We start from the raw sequence: 21,275 nt of genomic DNA, 5'->3' as shown, positions 1-21,275 counted from the left end.
ATCCATATTAAAAATAATGCATCAAAAAGTGTCAAAACAAGGAGCGTTCTTACAAAGTAGACATGGATTATATAGAAATATTTTCTCCCGCATTATGCAATCGTTCGACCAATTGCTTCAATGATTTCTTTATAGCCTCCATTCACCTTCAGAGCAGCATTAATAATTCTGCTGGTTGCTATAATAAACTCAGAGAATCCTATGGACCCAGGAGCGCAGCTCCGGTACGTGTCATGAATGCGGCCTTTAGCCCCATCATCCTAAAGTAAAACTAAACAAAAATTTATTTAAAATGTGTTTTATGTCCTTTGAATTAAGTGCGACAGATGCATCAATAAATAAACAGACAGATAAATCCATACATATATATATATTTATATATCTTATGTTTTTACAGCTCGACTTCATAGCCTCAGCAAAATATAGTCACGAGTGAGCGCTCGAGCGTCTGTCATATTTTACAAGTTCAAACCTTCATTTGAGAAGCACATATAGCACTATGGTGGTGGGGGAAGGGGGACATTGCAGGGGCCACATGTCAGGTGAAAAGCTTGTAGCATCTTCCTGAGTTATAGAATGTGTACAATTTATTACTACTTCACTGCAGTTTATAGGGGGTGAGATGTTAAGCAATAAGACCCCCTTCCCCGGTGTTCAGAGACAAACATTAATTCAGGGAGCCATTGACTCACTTAGCAACCATTTTTCTGTAGCAACCAATCGGAGCTCAGCTTACATTTTCAAAACTACACTGTAGAAATGAAAGCTGCATTCTGATTGGTTGTTATGGACAACAAGGCCTCAAAACCATGACAGTGTTAATATACAGTATATGTACAGTGACAACACCTTCATAGCATTTTTTTGGTCTCCAAGGATCCATTATAAAGGCTCTTTTCAAAAAGACTTTTTCGAAATATACGGAATGGCGACAGAAAAACAGGATACCACAAGCCTAAACAGGACAGTGGCAGCCATTTTGGGAACAGTTTTCATCACTGAGGCAGAAAAGGTCTGCTGTCGCTTATGAGCTAACTATAATGTCTACGAGCTACCCAGACGACATGAGAGGAGGAGTCTTTCCATCTCCAATATCCTATCCCAAGATGGAGGAGGTGTTATAATATTAGCATATGCCTCCAATTAGAAATGTAGTATAGTTCTTTTGATTCGCTATGTTGCTTACCCCTTGTGCAAGGCATTGCAGTAGCTTAGTTATCAATGGTTATGACTACTAACAGCTACCTGTCACTATAGGAGTGGTCGTAACCGTGGATACATAAGTAACAGCAATGCCCTGCACATGGGGTAAGCAACATAGCAAATCAGAAGAACTATACTACATTTCTAATTATTTCACCTACAACATATTGGGATAGTGTCTTGGAGGTGGGAATACCCGTTTAAATAAAGATGGGTGGCAGCCATTTTGTGCATCACAGTAAAAAACCATACACTCCATCAAAAATAAATCCGAACCTCCAATTTCACAAAATGGCTGCTCCCCATCTCTAGGTTGTATAGTGCTTTATATATCAAAGTCATTTTACCAAGCGTTTCACCACAGACAGTAAAAAGGCAGCCATAACTCGCTGCCCCAGCTACACATTCTGTTGCTGTAAAGACTGGTCCGACAAATTGTCTGCACTCGCCCTGAATGACTGATTTCCAGTTCAATGCAATTTGGTCTCTAGTATATGAACAATATGGCGGCCATAAATAGCAGGCTCCAATAACATGGTCTCAGGCCAAAGCTTTGCTACAGTAAAGATGGTCACTGGGTTAAAAGGTAAAGTAGGGTTGCGTCACATCCACCACCCACATAAGGGGTTAACTCCGTTATTTTTAAAGGTAAAAAAAAAAAAAAAAAAAAAAAAAAGTTATACAAAAAAAATAAATTAATACAGAAGATCCTTCAGAAATAAATATATAAGTACTGCTCTATGCAGAGAAATCCCCTTTCAGTCTTCAAAATCTTTGCTTGGCAATTGCAAAACCTTGTACAGCTTGCAGGCCGCTGCATCTCGTAGTCCGTAATTATACTGCAAAACTCGCCCCATGCGATGATGGGCTGCGGTGCAGTCGTTGATGGGCATTTTCACAAATTTGATATATAAATAAATATAAATTATTTAAAAGCACACAAAAAAAAAATGCACATTTCCACCGGAGATCCGTTGCAATTCTTCAATGAAAAAAAAAAAAAATCCTTCACTACCGCGCTCATCCGCCAGCAGTACGGTATATCTGATGTGGAGTGGTATACGCTCCTGCGCTCTGCACGGCTTTACGGGTCCCTTAAAAGAGGGAGAGCAAGTCTTTTAGGGGTTGTCCCTGGTCATTTTTATGTTCACCCGAACCGTTCTCGTACTAGCAGCATCAGTTTCTTTTTCCCTTTGTAAGTTTGTTTCAGGTTATCTAGAAATTGGGCAAACTGGCAATGGCCGTCTGGCGCCAACAGGAAAGTGTCTCGACCTTTTGCAAGAAATTCTATAAAGTCTCCGTAATGTCGGGGGCTGATGTGGGTGAGGCGGGAATGAGTAGTGCTGACATAAGCGCTTACTGTGGCTTCCAGAAGCTGGCAGAGGGGAGACTTGTCAGCCCGTGGCATTGTTCCCCTGCCTCTCGGGTTATTAGCAGCAGAGAGGGCCTGTGCCAGGCTAGGGGGTGGAAGGCTACAGCGGCGTATGATATCGGACAGTACAGGAGCGCACTGCACACCTTTAATAACTAGGGGTACCACTGTGCCCAGCTCAACTTTGCCCAGTGAGTGTGCCAGCGAGCAAGCCCACAGGACATCGCTAACTGCAGGGTGAGCGTCTTGGTTAAAACCTATGGTGAGATTCGACAGGGCTAATGTGGCCAAGGCGAAAGCTCTCAATGGAAGGCCGCGGTGTTCCATGTAGCGGGCGACCGTAAAGAGGTGGGAGTGTGTGCCAGGGCCGGAGTGGGCACTATCCAAGACTATCTGGTAAGCAGATTCGAAAGAGGTGTGGTCCTTCTCACATAGAGTCAGGGCAGAGAGGGCACAGCTTTGAGGGTCCTTCATAGCACATTGCAAGGCCAGTGCCCGCGTACAGGAGTAAAGCTCTTCTCGTTGTCTTGGTTCCTGGGCGAAACGCATGTGGGTGGCAGGAGACATGCAAGACACCGCAACAATGCTGGTCGCTTCGAGGGGGCTGAAGAGGGTGTACCAGTTCTGCATGATGCTGACGAGGGCTTGAATACCTGATAAAAGAACAATGGCTTACAGTTAGAAGCTTGGGAGAAAAAAAAAAAAATGACTAATGAATATCCCCGTCACCACGATGACGCTTACCGATCTCTGTGGCACAGGATACCAGCCAGCGGACCATCTCACGACGTCTCCATGTCAGTGTGGCCAGGGTCATTCTCATCACCTGCAGGAAGGCAGGAAGAAAGGAAGGAAGGAAGGGTGTTTAGGTGCAAGTAAATGGCATCACAACATCCCTCCATCTGCTCCATACCCTACAGTAGAGTCACTAGCAGTCTACGAAGACTTCAGAGACTTGGTATGAGGATGTGGTCACCAGGTCATGGCATCATACCTCCTTATGGATATGCTATTGGCTTAGATAATAGTTTTGAAGAAGTCAGCCCCAGACCTTCAACATTATTTACCCCAATCTCCCAGAAGCTGGGTGACAGATACATTGCATCCTTCAGCGCATAATTATACGAATAAAAGAGGCATTTAAAAAAGACAAAGCGGCATGGATCACAACTGTTCATCAATAAATTCCAGTCCTATTACGATATTTGGCATTTGGCCTCCCACCATGCAGTCAGCCTTTATTAGCATGTGATGTAAGGGCTGGTGGTAATGAGCTCACCGATAACAGTGTGGTCCAATAGCAGGACACCAATAAGTATTCCCCAATCTCCTGTGATTGATATTACTGAGAAGTGGAGGGAACAGCAGCAACACAGCCACAAAAGTGGAGACCCCATTACGTTATAGAGTGGAAGACAGAGTGCCGAGTAGCAGAGGGCAGAAAAGTCACCAACGCTCTGCTGACTCCATAACTGTAGAATCCAGACCTCCTCTGGTAAGACATCAGCACAAATACTGCACCCCCACCAGGAGCTCATGGCCGAGAAGCTGCACATGACCAAGCACAATGCTGAGCGTCGGATGGAGTGGTGTAAAGCTGCCACCACTGGACTCTGGAGGAGACATGTTCTGTGCAGTGACGGATCACACTTCTCCATCTGCGTCTGATGGAGGAGTCGGGGTTTGGTGATTCCAGGAGCATGTTCCCCCCTGACTGTACTGTGCCATTGTACAGATGGTGGAGGAGGATAATGCTCTGGGCTGTTATCAGGGGGTGGCCTCGACACCTTAGATCCAGTGAAGGAAATTTTTAATGCTTTTCAGCACAAGATATTTTAGACAATTTAGACAATTGCAGCTTCCGACTTTGTGGGAACACTTTAGGGACCCTTTTCTATTCTTCACAACTGTGCCCAGGGCACAAGGTCAATACAGGCATGATTTGGGATGGAAAAACACATCTCTTCTCATAGAGCCAGGACCTGAACAACAGCCAGGGATGAACTAGAATAGACATAGTCGCCTGCCCACCTCCTCCAATATCAACATCAGGATAAATCGTCAACATGTCCCAGAGACATTAAAGCTCACGGAGGTGTGAGGCTTGGAACTGCCCCAATACATTTGTCTATGTAGTGTATATGATGACTATAAAATGAGGGTCATACCTGCAGTCCGAGCTCCAAAGAAATGTTTAGCAGCGTGGTGTCAGGGGGCAAGTTGGGGGGAGTTGCAGTCTTGCAGGCATCCTGAGCGAGCTTGAATAGCAGAGCCGGGGAGTGGATATGTTGCTGAATGGAAGCCAGGACTGTATGCAGCCACTTGGGGTCTCCTGTGATGGAAGAAGAGAGAGAACTGCATTAAAAAAAATTAAATAAAAAATAAAAATCCCTTGCAGGTCTGCCATAGTCCAAGAAAATCCAGCAAAATCCATCAAATCCTCCGTGCAAAGACCATGTAGCCGTGTGCTGAGGCTCCATATTCTTTCCAAACAGCCAGGGCCGGGTCACACGGCCACCGAAGAGAGGTGACATCAATAACGTCACCACTCAGAGTCGCCGGGTCATGCTGCCCAACTAAGTAAATCAGGAGAGCATCCAAATCTCAAAATTGACAGAATAAATAGTTTCCATCTATCCTAACCAAAAAAAAAAAAAATCTCTCATCACCACTAGGTGCCACGCAGCCCCATCCATATCCCCAGAGGCACGATACCAAGGGTAGGAACAAAGCCTCCAATGCAATCACTGGAAATATCCCTCCATGATCAATACCTTTAGCTGTTGTCAACATGGCAGACGCCAGTTCACACTGCCTTGTTTCTAAGTGCCCTAGAATAGACCAGCGAGGGAAACGACTGGTCAGCATGGAGTCCAGAGGCATGATGTCAGATCCATGTGGAGGCAGAACAGACTCAAGAACTGGAAGCCTGGAAATAAAAAAGGAACCAGCAGGTTTAGGCGAGAGTCACCAGCTGATATAATGTATAGGATGGATGGCATTAATATCTCACCGCACTTACCGCATGGCTCTCAGGGCAACTCTGTACGCTAGGTCCGAATCATGTGAGAGCAAAGACGTGAAGAGGAAGCGTGCAAACATATGCATAGGAACGCTCTCCCGGAAGACTACTTCTCCGAATCCACTGAATGGACCACCTAAGAGAAATAAGTGGTCCATCAGTAATCAGCCACAAGAAACACTGCCATAAATCTGCCATGTTACAGGTTTAACTCCACCATACTGCTCCACTAACCTTCCAAGAGTAACATGGCCTGCTTCCTCAGCACCTGAACCAACCGCTCCCCCATGTCCAATGTTCCCAGAAGGCCAATAAGTTGCTCTTCACTTCTGACCAGCTTGTCTTGGGCATAGAGACCTTCAGGCATAGCTCGTTGCTGTCCTAAGCCCATAAGAGCCACTTCCAGTGCCAGACACAGAAGAGACTCTCCTGATGGGGAACCTCCGGGTACAGGGATGTGCTGGTACATTACTTTCCTCTGCTCTCCACAAAGCTCTGAGAAGAAAGAAACAAAAGTCAGAAGGCTCTAAGACAGAGTCATTATTACCCACTTTATATAGATGTACCTGGGGAAGGAGCTGGTCCTTCATCCTCTGGTAGACTGGCCTCCAAGAACGTCCTGCAAAGACACCCGATTGGATCAAGCGGGTGCCCGATCCACCCTTCCAGGTTAGTGAGAGTAGTACTTCCTTTCACCTGAAGTTCTATTAGGAAAAGAAAATGTGTGTTGACTTGACCCCCACTGAAGGCACCCCCCATCCTACCAGGTCTAACACGCCTTGTCCATTTGACCAACCATCACCTTGCCTCACCTTTTCTCTGCTGCTTCAATCCCTCCATCTGGTGCTGGCGTTGCAGCCTCATGGTGTTGACTACACAAACCGCCAACCTCAAAGCTTGGATCGGGTACCCATGAGATCTCAGGGCATCAACGCGGGCACATGCTACTGGAAAATGGTCTCCAAGCCACAGTGGGCGGCCTTGAGGGTCAAAGGAAAGCTTGTCAGAGCTGCACTTTACACTCGTTCCCGGGGTACAGGTATCTCCGTTTAAGATCCGTTGTAAGTGGGGGTCACTCCAGCGCAAATCCCCTGCCTTGAGGGCCCTTACGAATACTGTCTGACGTGGAGAGATGACTGGAAATAAAAGGCAAAAATCTAGATTAAAACTACTATCTTAATTTGGAGGAAGGAACACAACAAGATGGATGTATGTTCAAGATGGGTGTATGGTCTGCTGATCCATAACCAGCAGATGCTACTGGAACGGCTTAGGGCTGAAAATGTCTATTACATCTTTATAATGATTAGGTGACATTGGCACGTGATTTTGTAAACATGTCATTGGAACATATAGACATCTATGCCCAGATGGCAGAAATACTGTACATCACCTAGGCCAACCTCACGATCATACCATGGTTTCCAGCAGATGTCTGAGGCACAGTCTGTGCCCCTGGACCATCCAAAGAATAGTTTCCTTCCTCCAATGGACAGATGTCCATGGTGTTCCACCTCCGGAGAAGTTCCAGCCATGACTCCCTTTCTTCTGTACGGCAATGTGGACTGAGCACCACACATACCCAAAGTGCACCTATCGGAAAAAATACGAGAGGGTCACACTGAGAAGCCATCATTTAGGAACAGATTGCCCACCAACTACAGGAAGAACAGTTCTTACCCAACTCATCCCAAAGCTGCCGACATTTATCAGTCATTCCGGCTCCCTGCTGCCGCCATAGAGCCAGCCGGGGGTCCTCCAAAAACTGCTCAGTCATGAGGATAAGCATCCTGGCACCATTGGAGTCTCGCATCCTCAGCATCTCCCGCACCTAGAGACAGGATGCAAACAGTTAGGAGACTATAGTGATGAAGCAGCGGGGAGGAGAAAAGGTAACCACCTTGCTGAACATGGACTGCAGCTGCTTGCTGGCTCCATAGTATCCACCATTCGACAAGAGCTGCTTCACTTGCTCCTGGATCTGCTCCTCATCCAAATGCCAACAGTTGTCGTCCTCCCTCCCTGCACCGGCTGTGGGGTCTGGGGCTCCTAAAAGCAACCATTGTGTAAATCAGCGGTATGCTGGGAGCTGTAGTGTTAATAGAAATAGCAGACGACCATGCAATACTTCTACTCTTAGGGTAACCAAAAGCAAATGACTTAAAAATACAATCTTTATTCCCAAACTGGTAATTCTTATATAAAAACAACAAATTGCATAAGAATAAATATAATGACAACAGTTTAAATGAAGGACGACACACAAGTACCACGTACATGCCGAAGGAAGGACCAATAGAATTAGTACATAAGCCAGCAAGTACCGACTATAATAAAAATCGTCTGGTATACACAGAGCTGTGAACCAATCAAAGAAACACACATCAAGAATACCAAAAGTAATCACACAAAAAAAAAAAAAAAAATTATATATATCTATATATCAGATGTGCGAAATACACCACTATGGTCAGTAGAATAGAATAGAAGAGATAGATAGATCTCTACATAAGATTCACTGAATACACCACAGGATAAACAGGTTATATAAAAATATATTGGCCAAAGTAAAGCTAAAAGTAATAAAATGTCATAAAATGGTAAAGTGGCAGGTGCATAGTACCATCTATAGCTCGATACTGATATGCGGAAAAATACTTCTGGCAAGGGACATAAAAAGTTGTTGCTATTAGTTAGGCTGACATGTAGAAAAGCACCTAAAAAGCACTAGTCAAACAGCATATATACATTCTATAGTTATATATAAGTGAATCTCATCCTGGATGCAATAAAGTGTATACAGATTACAAAAAGTAAAACATAGTAGCAGGTTAAGAGGACCAACCTTAGGCAGACGTGGGCAAGAGGGACCCCAACGCATTTTTCGCTCTACGCTTCTTCGGGGGACATCTGCCTAAGGTTGGTATTGAGCTATGGACCTGGCACTTTAGCATTTTATTACTTTTGCTTTACTTTGGCCTATATATTTTGATATAACCTGTTTATCCCGTGGTGTATTCAGTGAAAAGATATAGATATACAGTAGATATCTATCTATCTATCTATCTATCTATCTATCCCCCACTGACCATAGTGGTGTATTTCGCACATCTGATTTTTTTTGTGATTACTTTTGGTATTCTTGATGTGCGTTCCTTTGATTTGGTTCACAGCTCTGTGTATACCAGACAATACTTATTATAGTCAATACTTGCTGGCTTATGTACTAATTCTATTGGTCCTTCCTTCGGCATGTACGTGGTACTTGTGTCGTCCTTCATTTTAATTGTTGTGTCATTATATTTATTCATATGCAATTTGTTATTTTTATATAAGAATTACCTGTTTGGGAATAAAGATTGTATTTTTAAGGCAGCTCTCACGTCATTTTCTTTTGGTTACCTTATCCTCCTTATGACGGAGCTTATACACATGCCCTTCTTTTTGGTTTAATTATTCTACTCTTAGGGGCAGAAAACTGGAATTTTTGTTTTCTGAAATCCCAAGCTTCTGATTTTTTTTTTGGTACAACAAACATTCCTTGCTCACCCTCCCCAGGTCCTGTGATGAATCTCCGTAGCCGCTTGCGGTGCCCTTTATTGTCTGCAGCGCTGATGACAGGGAGCTCAGCGGCTTGTGCAGACAACTTGGGCGGAGCCGTTGAGCCCTGTTATGGCTATACATGGGATGTCAGCGCTGCAGACAATCACAAACACCAGGAGCAGCAATAGAGAGCCAGTGATAGACCTGGCGAGGAGGGAAGGCACATTTTTTATTTATTTTTTCTTCTCTCTATACAAACAAAGCAGACAGGGGTTATCCAAATTTGGAAAACTCATTTAACCGACCATTTAGGTTTAAAAAATATTGATTAAAGAATATTCAGCCAAAACTAATACTGGGCCTAAAGGAAAGGAGTGTGACCCCAAGCTCAGCACAAAAGGTATCAGTTTTTGGGTAGAATCCTCTATCTTGAGCAACGCGTTTTACATTTTGGGGTCTGATAGTGCAGTTACGTTTATGCTCACCATGTACTCGGTTGATCTCTGATTCCAGCTGCAGGATCTCGTCCGCCAGTCGCTGAGCGGTTGGCAGCACTTCCGTGTGATGCTCGCTGATCAGGTACTGTACAAATTTCTGCAGCTGGTCCCTGTTCATTTGGGAAAGTGTCTCCGAGATGGGAAGCCGCAGCTCCACCGTCCATGCCCGCCTGATGCGATGCAGGGACAGCGCCACCACGTGGGCACAGTAGAAAATGTCTCTATTTTCGCAGGCACAGCTGACGGATGTGATCTTGCATCGGTCAAAGCTGATGGACACCTGGTAGGTTCTTTCTGGATCTCCCGATTCTGTGACAGATCCACTGAGGTGAAAGCCTGCAAAATAATAGACAGAGGTAAAATGCCCAAATGATACAGTAGGGGTTCTACCATAACCAAGAACACATTCATCCAGCTTTCCTAATGTAGAAATTGTCATGTGCAGCCACCCAGCTTTCCAAGGCTCCTGAGTGCAATATCCACTATACCATGCAGGAGTACAGGAGTGAGGGACGGAAAGTTGCAATCAAAATTATTCATTTCCCCATTGCAAATTAGGCTGCACATGCGACTGAAAGCCAAAAACCAGCTCCTGGCAGCGTTCGAGACATTTTATAGTCTGTTCCTCATAGGAAATAGCCTCCAGGTCACTAACATTCTCTGGTTGTCAAGAAAGTGGTTCAAAAAGCTAAGGAAACTGAGGCAAGAGATAATGAATGTCCCTACAGATAGGCTCAAAAAGGAGAGTTCACTATATCAATGTGATAGGACTGTGGCCGCACTACCTGGACGTGGCAGAGAGAGGAGCCGTCACCGGCTGCCACCAAACCCCTCGAGTGGCTGCAGACGTCCTGCAGCAGATGTCTAAGATTCTACTAAACTCTGAGGGTCTTCCTGTCAGAACTCCAAGACGTCGCCTCTATTGACCCAAAAGCGCAAAGAAAATCGGCTCCAACATGCACAAAATCCTATAACTAAGCCACAGAAGTTTGGGAATGCAGTCCTGCGGAGCGATGAGACAAAACTGAAATTTTCAGGCCCATGGATCAGCAGAATGTCTGGAGGACGAAAGTAGCATGAGCGGAAAAGAACACCCTGATGACAGAGGCTAGGAAATGTCTCTAGGGAGGCGTGGCAGGAGCTCAGCGAAAAGGACCACAGTTGAGCATGTGGCGGAGGCTTGGCGATGATGACCACAGTCGACGGTGCGGCGAGGGCTCGGTGATGATGACCTCAGTCGATGGTGCGGCGGGGGCACGACGATGATGACCACAGTCGAGCATGTGGAGGGGGCACGGCGATGATGACCACAGTCGAGCATGTGGAGGGGGCACGGCGATGATGACCACAGTCGAGCATGTGGAGGGGGCTCGGCGATGATGACCACAGTCGACGGAGCGGTGGGAGCTCGGCGAGGATAACCACAGTCGATGGCGTGGCGAGGATGACCACATTCGACGCCACAGCGAGGGCTCGGCGAAGCCTACAGTATTGCAAACAGAAACTTTGTCAAATTTTGCTAGTAAACTGAATCTACTATGGGGAGGGGGATGAATAATTTTGCTTCGGGTCAATCAGTTCACTATTCATTCAGGACAGGGCAGTTGTGTATAATGTACGCTTTATGTAGAATTCCTCTTAAAACGTTTAGAGCCGGAGGGCACCATGTGGGTACAATGAACTTTAAAAGTTTCCCATCCCTAATATAAGCTTGCCCCTTATTACTGATGGCAGAGTTAATAGCCGCGTAGCCGGCCCCTGAGCCACACACTGACTACATAAGAATGGTTATGTCTATATAGGAGCGGTGGGGGTAGGACTACGCTTCCCATCTGTTCAGTCTCCCCCTTTCCGTCCCCTTAACCCAATTCTACAAAAAGGAGTGGCCAGACAAGGACTCGTACAGACGTAACTCCGGCATGCATGGCTTATTCTCAATGGGCTCATACATGAATTATTACACAGCACCGCCAACGATTAGGACGCCGTCAATAGGAAGGAGAATTTGTGTAGATGCATCAGAGCAAGAAACATTTTGGGGGATTTTATAAGATGTATTTTAGAGGAATTCCATTTAATAAAACCTTTTTGATATTGCGCCCCAGTGTTGTAGAAGATGGTAACACAAGCCCTGAATAAGCCCCATTCACGGCGGCCGGCTCAGGACATGTGTGGGATCTGTGACGCATGACGGCGGCCCAGTATCAGCCTCACATTGTCCTGTCACACGCCTCAGGCCCCTCTCTGTCAATGACACTTTTATCTGCTGTATACAAAATACAATCACCCAGAGAGATGAGAAGAGAAGAGAAGGAGAGGGGGCGTCCCTGGGGGGCTTCACAGGAAAGACAAAAAACACACAAAATAATAAAGGGATTAGCCTTTCAGATTTGATATCCTAATAATGGACGGGAGGAAAATAAATACCAGGGGCATCGGGGGAGGTGGCTGCGGAAAGGAGTTTAAAATTGCATAAGAAAAAAAATGGAGGCTAAAGCGGGTGTGGGGGCATTATCACACATAATGTGAGGCCGGGACGAACGTCTCCGCAGAAGGACCCGAAGTCAATAGGCTGAAAGCGGCAGTAATTCAGGTGGAGACGCAGCCCTGGCACATGTACGGGCGTGCTAGGAAGTGCCCGCTCTCAACCGCAAGGGCAGCAAGTCCGGACAAGCTGCGGCCACTGACTCACAAAAACGGATCATAAATAAAAACCCGTTCCGATGACGTGAGGAGTGTCACCAACTGTCACCCATACGACATGTCGCCGCCTGCAGCCGCCTCAGGTGTCCTCCGCCAGTATCACCTCACCTCTGTAACGCAGAGGCTCCGGGGCAGCACAATGCAGCCCATTCAGCAAGCTGCAGAATACTCCGCGCTGGGCACCTGCTTCACAACCAAACCTGTCTGTAGCCACAATAATTCAGTTAAACCTGATTTGCAAGCACACGGGCTCTGCCCCCCCGAGGGTACCGCACAATACAGCACTCACTGTACACCAGAGCCTCTGAGGGTGCCGCACAATACAACACTCATATCAGAGCCTCCGAGGGTGCCGCACAATACAGCACTCATATCAGAGCCTCCGAGGGTGCCGCACAATACAGCGCTCATTATACACCAGAGCCTCCGAGGGTGCCGCACAATACAGCGCTCATTATACACCAGAGCCTCCGAGGGTGCCGCACAATACAGCGCTCATTATACACCAGAGCCTCCGAGGGTGCCGCACAATACATCACTCATATCAGAGCCTCCGAGGGTACCGCACAATACAGCGCTCATTATACACCAGAGCCTCCGAGGGTGCCGCACAATACATCACTCATATATCAGAGCCTCCGAGGGTGCCGCACAATACAGCACTCACTGTACACCAGAGCCTCCGAGGGTGCCGCACAATACATCACTCATATATCAGAGCCTCCGAGGGTGCCGCACAATACAGCGCTCATTATACACCAGAGCCTCCGAGGGTGCCGCACAATACAGCGGTCATTATACACCAGAGCCTCCGAGGGTGCCGCACAATACATCACTCATATCAGAGCCTCCGAGGGTACCGCACAATACAGCGTTCATTATACACCAGAGCCTCCGAGGGTGCCGCACAATACATCACTCATATATCAGAGCCTCCGAGGGTGCCGCACAATACAGCACTCACTGTACACCAGAGCCTCCGAGGGTGCCGCACAATACATCACTCATATATCAGAGCCTCCGAGGGTGCCGCACAATACAGCGCTCATTATACACCAGAGCCTCCGAGGGTGCCGCACAATACAGCGGTCATTATACACCAGAGCCTCCGAGGGTGCCGCACAATACATCACTCATATCAGAGCCTCCGAGGGTACCGCACAATACAGCGCTCATTATACACCAGAGCCTCCGAGGGTGCCGCACAATACAGCACTCCTTGTACACGGCAGAAACGGGTGCCGCACAATACAGCACTCACTGTACACCAGAGCCTCCGAGGGTGCCGCACAATACATCACTCATATATCAGAGCCTCCGAGGGTGCCGCACAATACAGCACTCACTGTACACCAGAGCCTCCGAGGGTGCCGCACAATACATCACTCATATCAGAGCCTCCGAGGGTGCCGCACAATACAGCACTCACTGTACACCAGAGCCTCCGAGGGTGCCGCACAATACATCACTCATATCAGAGCCTCCGAGGGTGCCGCACAATACAGCGCTCATTATACACCAGAGCCTCCGAGGGTGCCGCACAATACAGCGGTCATTATACACCAGAGCCTCCGAGGGTGCCGCACAATACATCACTCATATCAGAGCCTCCGAGGGTACCGCACAATACAGCGCTCATTATACACCAGAGCCTCCGAGGGTGCCGCACAATACAGCACTCCTTGTACACGGCAGAAACGGGTGCCGCACAATACAGCACTCACTGTACACCAGAGCCTCCGAGGGTGCCGCACAATACATCACTCATATATCAGAGCCTCCGAGGGTGCCGCACAATACAGCACTCACTGTACACCAGAGCCTCCGAGGGTGCCGCACAATACATCACTCATATCAGAGCCTCCGAGGGTGCCGCACAATACAGCACTCACTGTACACCAGAGCCTCCGAGGGTGCCGCACAATACATCACTCATATATCAGAGCCTCCGAGGGTGCCGCACAATACAGCGCTCATTATACACCAGAGCCTCCGAGGGTGCCGCACAATACAGCGGTCATTATACACCAGAGCCTCCGAGGGTGCCGCACAATACATCACTCATATCAGAGCCTCCGAGGGTACCGCACAATACAGCGCTCATTATACACCAGAGCCTCCGAGGGTGCCGCACAATACAGCACTCCTTGTACACGGCAGAAACGGGTGCCGCACAATACAGCACTCACTGTACACCAGAGCCTCCGAGGGTGCCGCACAATACATCACTCATATATCAGAGCCTCCGAGGGTGCCGCACAATACATCACTCATATATCAGAGCCTCCGAGGGTGCCGCACAATACAGCGCTCATTATACACCAGAGCCTCCGAGGGTGCCGCACAATACAGCGGTCATTATACACCAGAGCCTCCGAGGGTGCCGCACAATACATCACTCATATCAGAGCCTCCGAGGGTACCGCACAATACAGCGCTCATTATACACCAGAGCCTCCGAGGGTGCCGCACAATACAGCACTCCTTGTACACGGCAGAAACGGGTGCCGCACAATACAGCACTCACTGTACACCAGAGCCTCCGAGGGTGCCGCACAATACATCACTCATATATCAGAGCCTCCGAGGGTGCCGCACAATACATCACTCATATATCAGAGCCTCCGAGGGTGCCGCACAATACAGCGCTCATTATACACCAGAGCCTCCGAGGGTGCCGCACAATACAGCGGTCATTATACACCAGAGCCTCCGAGGGTGCCGCACAATACATCACTCATATCAGAGCCTCCGAGGGTACCGCACAATACAGCGCTCATTATACACCAGAGCCTCCGAGGGTGCCGCACAATACAGCACTCCTTGTACACGGCAGAAACGGGTGCCGCACAATACAGCACTCACTGTACACCAGAGCCTCCGAGGGTGCCGCACAATACATCACTCATATATCAGAGCCTCCGAGGGTGCCGCACAATACAGCACTCACTGTACACCAGAGCCTCCGAGGGTGCCGCACAATACATCACTCATATCAGAGCCTCCGAGGGTGCCGCACAATACAGCACTCACTGTACACCAGAGCCTCCGAGGGTGCCGCACAATACATCACTCATATCAGAGCCTCCGAGGGTGCCGCACAATACAGCACTCACTGTACACCAGAGCCTCCGAGGGTGCCGCACAATACAGCACTCCTTGTACACGGCAGAAACGGGTGCCGCACAATACAGCACTCACTGTACACCAGAGCCTCCGAGGGTGCCGCACAATACATCACTCATATATCAGAGCCTCCGAGGGTGCCGCACAATACAGCACTCACTGTACACCAGAGCCTCCGAGGGTGCCGCACAATACATCACTCATATCAGAGCCTCCGAGGGTGCCGCACAATACAGCACTCACTGTACACCAGAGCCTCCGAGGGTGCCGCACAATACATCACTCATATCAGAGCCTCCGAGGGTGCCGCACAATACAGCACTCACTGTACACCAGAGCCTCCGAGGGTGCCGCACAATACATCACTCATATCAGAGCCTCCGAGGGTGCCGCACAATACAGCACTCACTGTACACCAGAGCCTCCGAGGGTGCCGCACAATACATCACTCATATCAGAGCCTCCGAGGGTGCCGCACAATACAGCGCTCATTATACACCAGAGCCTCCGAGGGTGCCGCACAATACAGCACTCATTGTACACGGCAGAAACGGGTGCCGCACAATACAGCACTCATGTCAGAGCCTCTGAGGGTGCCGCACAATACAGCACTCACTGTACACCAGAGCCTAAGAGGGTACCGCACAATACAGCACTCCTTGTACACGGCAGAAACGGGTGCCGCACAATACAGCACTCATGTCAGAGCCTCTGAGGGTGCCGCACAATACAGCACTCACTGTACACCAGAGCCTCCGAGGGTGCCGCACAATACAGCGCTCATTATATACCAGAGCCTCCGAGGGTGCCGCACAATACAGCACTCATATATCAGAGCCTCCGAGGGTGCCGCACAATACAGCGCTCATTATACACCAGAGCCTCCGAGGGTGCCGCACAATACATCACTCATATCAGAGCCTCCGAAGGTGCCGCACAATACAGCACTCATTGTACACCAGAGCCTCCGAGGGTGCCGCACAATACAGCGCTCATTATACACCAGAGCCTCCGAGGGTGCCGCACAATACAGCACTCATTGTACACGGCAGAAACGGGTGCCGCACAATACAGCACTCATATCAGAGCCTCCGAGGGTGCCGCACAATACAGCACTCCTTGTACACCAGAGCCTCCGAGGGTGCCGCACAATACAGCACTCCTTGTACACGGCAGAAACGGGTGCCGCACAATACAGCACTCCCTGTACACCAGAGCCTCCGAGGGTGCCGCACAATACAGCACTCACTGTACACCAGAGCCTCCGAGGGTGCCGCACAATACAGCACTCATTACATACCAGAGTCTCCTAGGGTGCCGCACAATATAGCGCTCATTATACACCAGAGCCTCCGAGGGTGCCGCACAATCCAGAAATCATTATATACCAGAGCCTCCGAGGGTGCCGCACAATACAGCACTCATTGTACACGGCAGAAACGGGTGCCCCACAATGCCCGGCCCACCACAGACTCACCAACTTGTAGCACTCTCTGTACCGCCCCAGACTGCAGTAGCTGAAGACCCCTATTAAAGGGGACCCTGGTATCTCGTTCGCCCTCTGGGGGGTGATAGCCCAGGGATGAATACATGCAGATCTCCTTCTCACTGCGAGGGAACGACCAGAATATTATCCGCTTCTGCACCGGTTCTGGGACCCTGGAGAATCGTTCTTCTACCTGCAAAACGTACAGTGGTTACCAGTTATGTCAATTATACAGGGAGATTATTCCTCATGACAATGTCACCCCTAGAGGGCGCTGTTACACATGTATAGGGGATATAGGGTAGTAAGGTCAACAACAAGCAAAGGAAAGCAAAAAACAGTCCCCCCATAGAAGACATCGAGCCCACGTTATAACGGAGGAGCAGAAAGTCAGTATTAAGAAGAAGGTGAGCGTGGATTTATTAACAGGGTGGATTATTAGCCCACAGCCGCATCCATAGTGACGTTCTCCTCCTCCCCAGGAAGAGCGGCCCCTGTATACAGTGTAAGCCGCACAGGTTTATGAGCCGGCGTGTCCACGGGTGATAGGTGACACTCCCCACTGTGATGGCATCTCGTGTGGTATTTAGGGAAAGGGTGGATGTAGTACGAGGAAGTGGTGAGGTCACGCTGATACTATGATGCACAGGAACCAAACATCCACACACCTGCCCTGTGCAGCGTCAGCGGGGATATGTGTATACACACACGCCGTACACAGGACCCACCTGTGGGGGTGTGTGTGTGTGTGTGTGTGTGTGTGTGTGTGTGTGTGTGTGTGTGTGTGTGTGTGTGTGTGTGTGTGTGTGTATATATATACATACACACACACACACACACACACAAGACACCTGCGGTATACATACAGGCCATACACAGGAGCCACCTGCGGTATACACAGGAGCCACATGCGGTATACACACACACACACACACACACCATACACAGGACCCGCATGCGGAATATAGACGCCGTACACAGGACCCACATGTGGTATACACACACGCCGTACACAGGACCCACATGTGGTACATACACGCCGCACAGAAGATCCACAGGCTACGTGTATAGATGCTGTATACAGGATCCAAAGGTGGTATATACATTATTTAAGCTTGGTGTACACAATACTGTGATAAAGAAATTGAGAGTATATACACAATATGTACAGCCAATAGAGTGAGTGTGTATACGCAGCCCCCATACACCATATACTGTGTATACGCAGCCCCCATACACCATATACTGTGTATACGCAGCCCCCATACACCATATACTGTGTATACGCAGCCCCCATACACCATATACTGTGTATACGCAGCCCCCATACACCATATACTGTGTATACGCAGCCCCCATACACCATATACTGTGTATACGCAGCCCCCATACACCATATACTGTGTATACGCAGCCCCCATACACCATATACTGTGTATACGCAGCCCCCATACACCATATACTGTGTATACGCAGCCCCCATACACCATATACTGTGTATACGCAGCCCCCATACACCATATACTGTGTATACGCAGCCCCCATACACCATATACTGTGTACACGCAGCCTCCATACACCATATACTGTGTACACGCAGCCTCCATACACCATATACTGTGTATACGCAGCCCCCATACACCATATACTGTGTATACGCAGCCCCCATACACCATATACTGTGTACACGCAGCCTCCATACACCATATACTGTGTATACGCAGCCCCCATACACCATATACTGTGTATACGCAGCCTCCATACACCATATACTGTGTATACGCAGCCCCCATAAACTATATACTGTGTATACGCAGCCTCCATACATTACATGTACCCGTTGGTGCCTTTCTCTCCTCGCTGTGTACATATCTGTGTATACAGCTCATGTGTATTCTGTGTCCTATATTGTGTACATTGTATAGATCATTAACTCTTGACGCCCTGGGTGTCCTGTATATCACAGTATATACGGTAAAGAGCGGTGTATAGCTGCTGTCCCTGTGTACAGCAGCCATGCTGCACTATGTATACACCATATACCACCAGTGTATGTCATTAACCCGTGAGTCCCCGTCAGCCCGGCACTTCGCTGCCCATTACCTGCTCGAAGGCCCACGTCTCTGCCACTTTCTTGGCACTGACATCCAGCAGAGAGTCCGGCTGGTGCCTGGGTGTGAGGCCGAGACACCTCCTCTTGGGGGGCTCCATCGTCCCCTGGCTTCGTCCCCCCGGGGATCTCTGCTTCCTACTGTCACCTCCACAGTTTTATCTCCTATGGCCAATATATTCCAGGCCTATCCTCTGTATAATCCCCGGACTTTCCACGGGGCGCGGCCGGCTTGTAGATCCCTCGGCCCGGCCTCTCGCTTACGACTGCCCCCGATCCGCGGCCCCTTTAAATCGCCTTAACAATGGGGATCTCGATCTTTATCCTCTGAGCTGTGGACACGCCCCGTTCTTGGGCTCCGGGGCAGCTATTGGACAGCGCCAGCAGCTCGGTGACATACGTCTCCGCTCCCTGTAAGCCAGGAGTACGAGGCAGGGAAGCGGTGACCTGTCAGTCAGCGGGAGCGCCGGCCAATGGAAAAGCGAGCTGAGGCTCTTTAACTGAACGGATGTTCTATATAAGGGCAAAGTGGGCGGGGAAAAGGCCTGGGAATCAATTCATTCATGTGTTTGCCTGAGGTCAAACAGTCACATGTGTGAGACTGCAGAATGTGTGTGTATATACTGTATGTGTGTGTATATATGTATGTGTGTGTATATACTGTATGTGTGTGTATATATGTATGTGTGTGTATATATGTGTGAGACTGCAGAATGTGTGTGTATGTGTATATATATGTGTGTGTATATATATATATGTATATGTGTGTGTGTATATACTGTATGTGTGTGTATATACTGTATGTGTGTGTATATATGTATGTGTGTGTATATACTGTATGTGTGTGTATATACTGTATGTGTGTGTATATATGTATGTGTGTGTATATACTGTATGTGTGTGTATATACTGTATGTGTGTGTATATATGTGTGAGACTGCAGAATGTGTGTGTATGTGTATATATATATGTATGTGTGTGTGTATATACTGTATGTGTATGTGTATACTGTATGTGTGTGTATATATGTATGTGTGTGTATATACTGTATGTGTGTGTATATACTGTATGTGTGTGTATATATATATGTATGTGTGTGTATATACTGTGTGTGTGTATATATGTATGTGTGTGTATATATGTGTGAGACTGCAGAATGTGTGTGTATGTGTATATATATGTGTGTGTGTATATATATATGTATATGTGTGTGTGTATATACTGTATGTGTGTGTATATACTGTATGTGTGTGTATATATGTATGTGTGTGTATATACTGTATGTGTGTGTATATATGTGTGAGACTGCAGAATGTGTGTGTATGTGTATATATATATGTATGTGTGTGTGTATATACTGTATGTGTGTGTATATATGTGTGTGTGTGTATATATGTGTGTGTATGAAAATTGTACATTCACACTGAAGGCATCAAAACTATGAATTAACACATGTGGAATTATATACTTAACAAAAAAGGGTGCAACAACTGAAAATATGTCTTATATTCTAGGTTCTTCAAAGTAGCCACCTTTTGCTTTGATGACTGCTTTGCATACTCTTGGCATTCTCTTGATGAGCTTCAAGAGGTAGTCACCGGGAATGGTCTTCCAACCATCTTGCAGGAGTTCCCAGAGATGCTTAGCACTTGTTGGCCCTTTTGCCTTCACTCTGCGGTCCAGCTCACCCCAAACCATCTCGATTGGGTTCAGGTCTGGTGACTGTGGAGGCCAGGTCATCTGGCGTAGCACCCCATCACTCTCCTTCTTGGTCAAATAGCCGTTACACAGCCTGGAGGTGTGTTTGGGGTCATTGTCCTGTTCAAAAATAAATGATGGTCCAAGTAAACGCAAACCGGATGGAATAGCATGCCGCTGCAAGATGCTGTGGTAGCCATGCTGGTTCAGTATGCCTTCAATTTTGAATAAATCCCCAACAGTGTCACCAGCAAAGCACCCCCACACCATCACACCTCCTCCTCCATGCTTCACGGTGGGAACCAGGCATGTAGAGTCCATCCGTTCACCTTTTCTGCGTCGCACAAAGACACCGTGGTTGGAACCAAAGATCTCAAATTTGGACTCATCAGAACAAAGCACAGATTTCCAATGGTCTAATGTCCATTCCTTGTGTTCTTTAGCCCAAACAAGTCTCTTCTGCTTGTTGCCTGTCCTTAGCAGTGGTTTCCTAGCAGCTATTTTACCATGAAGGC

General features: G+C 48.0%; 1 protein-coding gene across 1 annotated transcript; it reads right to left on the bottom strand.

Annotated features, from left to right (window-relative positions):
* Nucleotides 1–1,856: 1,856 nt before the first annotated feature.
* On the bottom strand, nt 1,857–19,388 carry ZSWIM4 (zinc finger SWIM-type containing 4). The gene is made up of 14 exons (XM_077261814.1): nt 19,056–19,388; nt 16,944–17,145; nt 9,626–9,973; nt 7,498–7,646; nt 7,278–7,428; nt 7,014–7,190; nt 6,410–6,733; nt 6,164–6,301; nt 5,832–6,092; nt 5,598–5,733; nt 5,350–5,504; nt 4,744–4,907; nt 3,320–3,401; nt 1,857–3,228 (listed from the first exon to the last, which is right to left on the bottom strand). The coding sequence occupies exons 1-14, from the start codon at nt 19,161–19,163 to the stop codon at nt 2,351–2,353; spliced, it is 3,273 nt and encodes a 1,090-aa protein (XP_077117929.1). The 5' UTR covers nt 19,164–19,388; the 3' UTR covers nt 1,857–2,350.
* Between the last annotated feature and the right edge of the window lie 1,887 nt (nt 19,389–21,275).

Source organism: Ranitomeya variabilis, chromosome 5, assembly GCF_051348905.1.
Source record: "Ranitomeya variabilis isolate aRanVar5 chromosome 5, aRanVar5.hap1, whole genome shotgun sequence".
In the NCBI taxonomy this organism is placed as follows: domain Eukaryota; kingdom Metazoa; phylum Chordata; class Amphibia; order Anura; family Dendrobatidae; genus Ranitomeya; species Ranitomeya variabilis.
Note: the sequence above shows the minus strand (reverse complement) of the source record. Positions and strands in the feature narration are given on the sequence as shown.